Below are 9,353 nucleotides of genomic sequence, written 5' to 3' on the forward strand. Positions count from 1 at the left end.
TATTTTAAAATTTTAGTTGTTTTTAACTCTATCAAAAGGGTAGTAAACTGCATTTAATATTCCAGGGCCTTTTTTTTCCCCCTTAACTTACATTCCTAGGAATTATCTACTTTGTGGCATGTCACTGTGATTCATTCCTTCCAATTGCTGTTGAATACTCCATCCTCTGAATATACTACACATACCCGTCCCTTGCCTTTGATGGACACTTGAGTTGTGATTGAGGACTAAGGACAGGGCTGCCTGGAACATAAACGTGCACGCCTCCTGTGCGCATGCGCAAGATTTTCTCAAGGGTCTATGCTAGGAATGAAACTGCTGGACCACAAGTGAACTCAGCTGTAGGTGTCACCTCTTCTTTGACCTCATGCGCCCCCCCCCCCCAGCTCCTCCTTGACTATGCTCCAGCCACTCTGACCCTCTTCTCCTTGAACAAGCCAAGTTTATTATAGCCCCCAGACCTTTACACTTGCTGTCCTCTCCATCTGGAGTGCATTTCCTTTAGGGTTTTCCGTGGCTGGCTTTTACTTATCCTCTAGAACTCATTCAGACACAACCTCCTCAGCCCAAATGTCACTCTCCCTGGCCCCCCATCTAAGTGAGCGACTTCTGTTCCCACCACAGTCAATAACATGTTATTTTCTTTAGAGCACCTACCACCACAAACAGAAATAGACTTTTTTTTTGGTTTGTCATTGTTTCCCCTACTAGAGGCAAGCTCCAAGAGAGCTGAGACCATGTCTTGTTCACAGTTGCACCCCCAGCACAGCCTGATATAGAGAAAATAAGGAACAAAATTTTTTGCTGATGTGGATACTAATACCAATCTCATGTTAGAGATGTGAAATGTGAGGCTCAGAGAGGTTAAGCCACGTGCCCAAGGTTGAAGAGCTTGGAGGTGGCAGGATTTGAATCCAGGTGTGGTCAGTTCCAAAGCCCATGTTCTTTCCTGGAAGAGGCTGGCTTGTACTGATGTGGACTTTCCTTCCCCCTCCCCTGTTATCAGCAGGTCATTCAATGTCACCTGTGTAGACACATGAGGGAATTCTCTGGCTAGACAGGTGGCATTGTGTAGAACTCCAGGTCTTGCTGTTGGCTGTCTTCCACCACCTCCAACCTGCAGTGCGTGAGGTCATGGCCTTGGACCATGGGAGACCTGGCCTTACACCACCTGTTCCAGAAATGGGGCCCAGTCCAACCCCCCACCCAGCTTCTGCCTTATATTAGAGTCCCAGGCTCTGGTCTCTTTCTGTCATCTCAAAAGTCACGATGTTTCGGCTGCTGAGCTCCCTCCTATTGGTGGCCCTTGGTAAGATCCCAGCCTGTGCCTGTGCTGCCCTGGGTCAGGAACCCTTGAAGTCTGCCACCTGCCCTGGGTCTAGAGGGTCTTTAGCTTGTACCTAGAGCATGTTTGTGGAGGTTTTCAGATTGGTGCTGGAGCAGGATAATGGAGGAGAAGCCATGGATGGACCAGCTCAGGAGAAAGACCCAAAGGGCTATGGTGGGAGTCCTCGATGGGGCCAGTAAACACAGTTCAATGGTGACGAGTTTGGGCTCTGTGGTTAGACTGCTTAGGTTGGAATTTCTGCTCCTTTGCTTAACCCTCCAACTCTCTTCTCACACTCCTTTTACCCCACTCCATATTCTATGGTCTAACCTTTTCCTGGCCTCTCTGCCATGTTACATTCCAGCTCAGGGTCACCCCCTCCAAGCAGCCTTCCTTGACTGACAGTAATGGTAACAGATAATGTTAATTGAGTGCTTACTGTATGCCAGGAAGAATGTACGGATTTTTTCTTCTATTATTTCATGTAATTCTCACAACAGTCCGGTGAGGTTAGTCCTGTCTATTATCCCCACTTTACAGATGGGGAAACTGATCTTCAGAGAAGTAGAGTAGCCCATCTTACAACAAGGAGCAGAGCTGCACTTTGAACCCAGGCAGTCTCACTCCAAAGTAACTTCTTTTCATGGTAACAGCTATGACTTCTCAAAGGCTCTTAGGCTCTAGGCACTGTTCTGAGTGTACCAAACCCTTTCTTGCTGCCATGGGAAGAGGCCACACGTTCATCTCCACCCCTGCACTCTTAGGACTCTGCTCTAGTCCAAATGCTCACTGTTCATATGCGGCTACTGAGGTCCAGAGAGGGGAAGGGGTTTGCATGGGATCACATAGCCAATCTGTGGCGCAGCTGGGACTGGGACCCAGGCTGCTTCTTTGCTTTTGGGTCCCTCTAGCTGATTGACATCTCTATTCTCCTTCCCAGCCTCTGGCTGTGGTCGGCCTTCTTTCAACCCGTCCACCCGTGTGGTCAATGGTGAGGACGCGGTCCCCTACAGCTGGCCGTGGCAGGTAAGGTTAATACCAGCAGCACTGTTTCCTGCCATAGGCTTTGCACTTCATGCTCTGACTGCAAGGTATCCAGTCTTAACCCCATTGCTTTGCTTCCGGTATCCACTTCAGCTTTCAAAGGCCAGAAAACCCTTAGATAGTCTCCTCCATGTGGGTGTTTTGCCCATTCAACCTGTAACCCCCACGGGACTGTTTGCCAGTTAAAAGTGGAATCTGGGGAGGGCAATGTTTAACCCAAGGGTTGGCGCACTAAGTGGAGTTTCAGGTTCTACATGCAGGGTGGGCAAAAGTAGGTTTACAGTTGTTCATATGGCAAATAATACAACAATTTATAGATAATAAGACAAGAATAAACTCTGTGTTTCATGTACTCACAACTGTAAACCTATTTCTGCCCAACCCTGTATAGGGAGGGAGATTTCTGGGGACTCATTTCTAGACCCCTTGAATTAAACAAAGGGCTATAAGGTCTAAGAGCAATAAATGGACAAAAGGCTTTATAGAAGTCAGTGGAGGGAGACACAGAGGGCTAGACCACTGGACAAACACAGTAACAGCTAGCCACATATGGTTATTTCAATTCGAATTAATTAAAGTTAAATAATGTTGCTCTAGCTGGGTAGCTTATTTGGTTAGAGTGTCATTCTGATATGCCAAGGTTGTGGGTTTGATCCCTGGTCAGGGCACATACAAGGATCAACCAATGAATGAGTAACTAAGTGGAAAAATTAATCTCTCTCTCTCAAAAAATAAATCAGTAGATAAAAATTTAAAAAGTATATAAAACATTTCCATCACCACAGAAAGTCCTATTGGATGGTACCAGTTTGCAGCAGGAGTCAGCGAACTCATTCTATAAAGAACTAGAGAGTGAATATCTTAGCCTTTGTTAACCATATAGTTTTTACTGCAGTGACTCATTTCTACCATTGTAGCGTGACAGCAGCCACAGGTGATATGAAAAAGAATGAGTGTGACTATTTCCCAGTAATCTTATGTACAAAAACAGACCTTAAGCCCGACAGGGCCCACGGGCTATAGTTTGCAAGGCTGTGGTTTAGAGAGAGCTTTTGAAAATCAGAATGTAGGAAATAAGAAGGGAGGCAGAGGACTTTGGGTGGGTTGTGCCTCAGAGGGCCCAAGAAGCCTCAAAAGAACTGAGATTCGGAAGCGCTGGGGGCCTGATAGGGCAGAGGGCCTTGGGGATCTCAAGACCGGAGGTTAAAGGACAGGAAATGCTTAGGTTCCCAGGGAGGCAATAGGGCTGGGGGTTAGAAGGCTTTGGAGAGTCAGAATGTGAATCTAGTGGAAAAGTGACAGGGACACCATGAACAGTTGCGTAGGTTGGGCACTGCCTTTTTCTAGAGGGCACCATTCTTTTCTGCATAAATAAAGCCTCTGGAGTGGTACAGTGCACAACTTACATAGCCATGGGTGGCAACCCTCATTGTGGGGTCCAAACCACTCAGGCTTCTCCCTCTCTGGCTCCCAGGTCTCCCTGCAGGTTGAGAAGGATGGAACCTTTCACCATACCTGTGGTGGCAGCCTCATTGACCCCGAGTGGGTCATGACTGCGGGCCATTGCATCTCGTGAGTTCTCTCACTTGCCCTGTCCCTGCACATGATCCAGGCAGGCCACAATGGCGTGGGTGACTGTGGGAGGGAGGGAGGGAGGTAGAAAGGGAGGGAGGGACACCAGTCAGGCCTGGACTGACCTCACCTCCACTGGCAGGAGCTCCAAGACCTACCAGGTGGTGTTGGGAGAGTATGACCGGTCTGAGGAAGAAGGCTCCGAACAGGTGATCCCCATCAACTCTGAAGACCTCTTTGTGCACCCACTCTGGAACCCCAAATGCGTGGCCTGTGGGTAAGTGAACTCTCAGGCTTGGGACCTAGGGGCTCCTCTACTCATCCCTCTGTGACCCAAAGCATATTCTGAGAAGACTCCCAGGGTCAGTGGAGCTGGATCCAGCAACCTGTTCCCAAGTTCTACATGCTGAGGGTCAGAGCCAGCAGAGTCTTTCAGGTCTGACAGGGGTGTCCAAACTTTTGGCGTCTCTGGGCCACACTGGAAGAAGAGTTGTCTTGGGTCACATATTAAATACACAAACACTACTGAAAACTGATGAGCCAAAAAAAAAATGTTTTAAGTAAATTTATGATTTTGTGCTGGGTCACATTCATAGCCAACCTGGGCCGCATACGGCCTGCAGGCTGTGGGTTGGATGCCCCAGGGACACTAGAGCCCAAGAAGGGGTGGGGACTCCCCAAAAGCCACTTGGCTAGTTGGCTTCAAAACCCAGGATTCCTCTGGAACCCACTCCCCCAAGTCCAAGGGTTCTTCCATTCAATGGATGTCACCAGCGCATCCTCGGTTCCCAGCACCATGGGCAAAAGGAGGTGCATTGGACTAAGAGTCAGGCTCTAGCACTAAGTCATCATGTGGCCTGGAAAAGTCACTGTCCTCTGGGCCTCAGTTTTGCCACTTGTCAAGAGTGAACTTCTGGGTAGTTATAAGGGTCAAGGAGGCAATCACTGGGGCACAGGGCAGGGCCTCCTGAGCCCATCAAGCATATGCAAAATTGTCTGGCTGGCTCAGCATGTTCCGGTGGGAAGGTCAAAGAAGAGAGCAGATCCCCTAGAAGTGCAGAACAAGAGTGAGGAATCGTGATGATAAGAACTTGACCCATCCTCATGGGGCTCCTGGGGTCAGTGGAGAGAGAACTCAGACCCAGGTAAAGTGGCTTGTAAGACGAGCAGGTAGACGAAGACAGACAGCGGGGGCTCTCAAAGCGTGGTCCCCAGGCCAGCAGCAGCATCCCCTGGAAACTTGTGAGAAATGTGAATTTTCAAGCCCCAATCTGACCCCCTGCATCAGAATCTCTGGGCTGGGGCCTAGCAAGCTGTGTTTTAACAGGACTTCCTGGTGATTCTGATGCAGCTGAAGTGTGAGGATCACTGGGGTAAAAGCTGAGGACATTTGTGAAGGTCAAGGATGAGCAGGGAGCTGAAGGGGGCAGCCTGGAGGTGAAATATCTGGAGGAAGGGCTGGGAGGTGCGGCTTGGTCTGGCCAGAGGACCAAACTCAGTGACTCTTTCCTCCATCCCAGCAATGACATCGCCCTTATCAAGCTGTCTCGCCCTGCCCAGTTGGGAGACTCAGTCAAGCTTGCCTGCCTCCCTCCAGCAGATGACATCCTGCCCGATGAGGCATCCTGCTACATCAGTGGCTGGGGCCGTCTCTCTAGTACGTGCTGACCATCCACCCAGCCACAGGGACAGCGGGCAGAAAAATAGGACCTGGGAGCTGGGATTGAGGGCAAGCCCAGGACCAGTCTTCCCATTCTTCCTCCAGCAGAAGTCTTCTCTCGCCATCCTCCCGAACATCAATATGTTCCATTGAACTTTCTTAGTGTCTCCTGAGTGCCAGGTGCTGGGGATGCACGTAGACAAAGCAGACAGGACTACGTAATTGGTGGGAAGAGAGTCCCCATCTTCCCCATTAGAAGAGCTGCCTGCCTCAAACCATTCGCCCCACACTGGGGCTCCCAGCCCTGACTCCCAGACCCCAGCCCAAGCCCTGTACCCCATGCCCCCCCACTCAGTGCTCTCTACCCCCACAGCTGGTGGGCCACTCCCTGACAAGCTGCAGCAAGCCCTGCTGCCAGTGGTGGCCTATGAGCGCTGCTCCAAGTGGGACTGGTGGGGCGGCTCCCTGAAGAGGACCATGGTGTGTGCTGGCGGGGACATCCGCTCCGGGTGCAACGTGAGTCAGCTCTCATCTGTCTGAGGTAGTGTTGAGCTACAGCCACACAGCTGGGGCGGTAGGGCCCTGCTGTGCCACTGCCCTCTGCCTCGAAGGCGCAGGAGGAATCTTACCTGCTTGGCCCATTCAGCTTCCAGGCCAGGGAGGACCAGCAGAAAGTCAGGTAGTCGAGTCGCACATCCTCAGCCTGGGAGTCATGACCATTGGATTCTAGTCCTAGTTTGCACACTGACTTGACCTGGGCAAGTCACTGTCCCTCCCTGGTCCCGAGGCTTCGCTGTCAGCACAGCAAGGGATATTGACCTCTAAAGTCATCTTTGACTCTGTTGTCCTGAAGTTATAATTAACCAAACTGTCATTGTATTATAAGTGAACATGAACAATGACATTAAGAGTTAACTGTGGTATTAATAATGGGAACTACCATTTATTAATTGCTTCCTTTCTACTAGGCATTGTGCTAAGATCGTATGTCTATCATCTCGTTTAATTTTCACAACATTCCTTAAGACTGATACCATTCCCCATCATAGATGAGCAAACTGAGGCTCAGGCAGGTCAAATATCCCCAAAGTCAGAACAAATGCCATTCCTTAAAGCTCAGACATGGCTCAGTCCCCCGCTGCTCTCTGATGATTCCAGGGTGACTCTGGAGGACCCCTCAACTGCCCTGCTGCAGATGGCTCTTGGCAGGTCCATGGCGTGGCCAGCTTCGTTTCTGCCTTTGGCTGCAATGCCCGCAAGAAGCCCACCGTGTTCACACGTGTCTCAGCCTTTAATGACTGGATCCAGGAGGTGAGCAGGCCAGCAAGTGGGAGGGTTCCGGGTGCCGCTCTTCTGAGAGGTGCGGAGGGGAGGGAGCTTGGTGCTGGGAGGAGGGTGAGAACAGCAGATCCGGAGGAGGGGCTCAAAGGATCCTAGCAGGTCAGTAGTGAAGCAGCCCTTAGTGACATTCCAGAGGGTTTGGGGATGTTTTCTGCTACAGTGTGGCCCCAAGAACTTATGGCTTCTGGGTGGGGCTTTCAACTACTGCTGAATTTCCTTGTTTCAACAAGTGTTTATGAAGCGCCTCCTCTGGGACTGAGGTCCAGGTCTTTTCTTGTCATGAAGGACAAAGTGATGTGTCCGAAGGTTGCCTCATAGGGGGACAGATAATCCAAAGAGCAATAATGATGAGCTGAGGCCCCAGTGAGAGTGCCGATATTCCCTGGAGCTGAATGGTCGGAGGAGGTTAATAATGTTCATAATAGTAATAGTCATCACTTATTAACTACTTAACTATGTATCAGGTACTGTAATGAGAGTCTTAGTTAATAGTTTAATTTAAAACGCCCCTGAGGTATCTGATTACCCCCAATATACAGACGAGGAAGCTGAGGCACAGAGAGATCAAGTCATACTCCCAGTGTCACAAAGCTAATGAATGGCATGGTTGGGAGTTGAACCCAGTTTCATCTGGCTTCAGAACCTGCACTCCTAACTAGACTATTCTGGGTTTTTTCCCTGTTTTTCCAGACCATGGCAAGCAACTAGAGCCAAGGCCTGTGTGGCAATACTCATCCACGTGCTTTGCAAAAACAATAAAGGTCCCTCAAAAAATCCCAACCCAAGTCTTGCGTCTTTCTTTGACTCACCTTTAGCCCTCCAGCCCTTTCCTAAAATCCTAGATTTGATATGTAGAGACAAGACCAGATCCAACCCTCTTACATGAAGATGAGGAGGAAAAAAAAGAGACCCAGAGAGAAGAAGGGAATTGCTACAGGGTGACCAACCATCCCGGTTTGCCTGGGACTGAGGGGGTTCTCAGGACACAGGACTTTCAGTGCTGAAACTGGTAAAGTCCTGGGAAGTTGGTCACCTGGTATAGCCACACACAATCATTCGCTTTCCAATGCAGTTTGAAAAGCATGGTAAAATCTGCAGAAAAATGGACTTTTCCACCTCCTTGGGAGACTCATGGTGGAGTGGGAAGGGCCACGTGTTTTCTGCTCCCACTGATGGGCTAGGGAAGGAGGACCACAGTCATTCATTCATTCAACAAGCATTCATTCTTTGTTCCAGGGAAGGGCTTAAAGAGGGAAGACTACATGGTTCCTGCCCCAAAATAGCTCATTATTTAGGTAGAAATAAGCATATCAGAATCATCCATTACAATATTTACTGATACCTCCTTTGTGGAAAGTTCAGGGCTGGGAGTACAGAGGTGAGTAGGGCGACCTGGGGAGAGCGCTTGCTGTGGGGCGCGGGCGGCGGGGGCAGGCGCAGGCACAGAGGCATGTGCAATGCCGAAAATGAGGTCGGAGCCCCGTGAGCTCTTTCTGAGTCCCAAGAATGCTGCCACGCAGCCAAAAGCAACATTGAAAACAACTAATTCCTTTACTTATGTTTTTTCCTGAATACTGTGAAAGGAAACATGGTCCCAGCGAGGACACACGTATATAATTTTTAATATTAATGCTATCTCATTGCCCCCCTTAAAATTATATTTCTAATTCTGAAAGGTTAAAAGGTACAACATAGCAAATAATGTAGGACACACCTAGGTAGCTTTCCTCCAGAATGAACAAATTTCACATTTTTGCTTCATATTTTTTAAAATAATGGCTACAGTTAAGGTGGAGGCTCCTTTGTACTCTTCCCAGGGGTCACCATTATCATGAGTGTGGGGTCATTACCTATTACTGCTTTTCCTTTAGGGCATATAGTAGGGTAGCTCTTGCCTGTCCTTTGAAGTTGGGCTTGGCCATGTGGTTTGCTCTGGCCAAGAGAAAGATCTGAGAGGACGATTTGCCAAGCTCTCTTTCCCCCTGCTCTGGCAACTGTTGGCTACTGGTCAGCCTGGTCCCAGGGTGAGGTGACATGGTGCAGGGAGGGCCTCTGCTGACCCCTGCTGGACATGTAGCACAAACAAGAAATAAACTCTTGTAAGCCACTGTGATTTGGGGTATTTGTTACAGAAGCATGACACTAACTTATCCTGACTGATAAAATGAGTTTGGTGTTTATCCTTCTCCTCCATGCTGTTATATTTTTATGGCATATATAAATATCCATAAACAACACATTGCATTGCTTGAGTTCTTAAAAAATACATTCATGGAAACAGACTCATAGATACAGAAAACAGAACAATAGTTGCCAGAGGAGAAGAGGGTTGGGAGACTGGGTGAAAAAGGTGAAGGGATTGAGAAGTACAAATTGGTAGTTACACAATAGGGAATGCAGAGTGCAGCA

General features: G+C 49.0%; 1 protein-coding gene across 1 annotated transcript; it reads left to right on the top strand.

The window, feature by feature from the left end:
* The first annotated feature begins 1,269 nt into the window (after positions 1 to 1,269).
* LOC129068969 (proproteinase E-like) lies at positions 1,270 to 7,716 on the top strand. The gene is made up of 8 exons (XM_054571451.1): positions 1,270 to 1,309; positions 2,268 to 2,353; positions 3,846 to 3,943; positions 4,086 to 4,220; positions 5,464 to 5,600; positions 5,977 to 6,119; positions 6,762 to 6,914; positions 7,635 to 7,716. Exons 1-8 carry the CDS (start codon positions 1,270 to 1,272, stop codon positions 7,650 to 7,652), a joined length of 810 nt encoding a protein of 269 aa, XP_054427426.1. The 3' UTR covers positions 7,653 to 7,716.
* Positions 7,717 to 9,353: the final 1,637 nt, after the last annotated feature.

This window comes from Pteronotus mesoamericanus, unplaced genomic scaffold, assembly GCF_021234165.1.
Source record: "Pteronotus mesoamericanus isolate MK-2021 breed Mesoamerican mustached bat unplaced genomic scaffold, CSHL_Meso_final contig_221, whole genome shotgun sequence".
Taxonomy (NCBI): Eukaryota; Metazoa; Chordata; class Mammalia; order Chiroptera; family Mormoopidae; genus Pteronotus; species Pteronotus mesoamericanus.

Excerpts from the sequence above, each read along its gene's own strand:
- LOC129068969 (XM_054571451.1), top strand. The coding sequence starts at position 1,270 with ATGTTTCGGCTGCTGAGCTCCCTCCTATTGGTGGCCCTTG. Across the intron at positions 2,354-3,845 it reads CCTACAGCTGGCCGTGGCAG|GTCTCCCTGCAGGTTGAGAA; the intron begins GTAAGGTTAATA and ends TCTGGCTCCCAG. Across the intron at positions 5,601-5,976 it reads TGGCTGGGGCCGTCTCTCTA|CTGGTGGGCCACTCCCTGAC; the intron begins GTACGTGCTGAC and ends CTACCCCCACAG.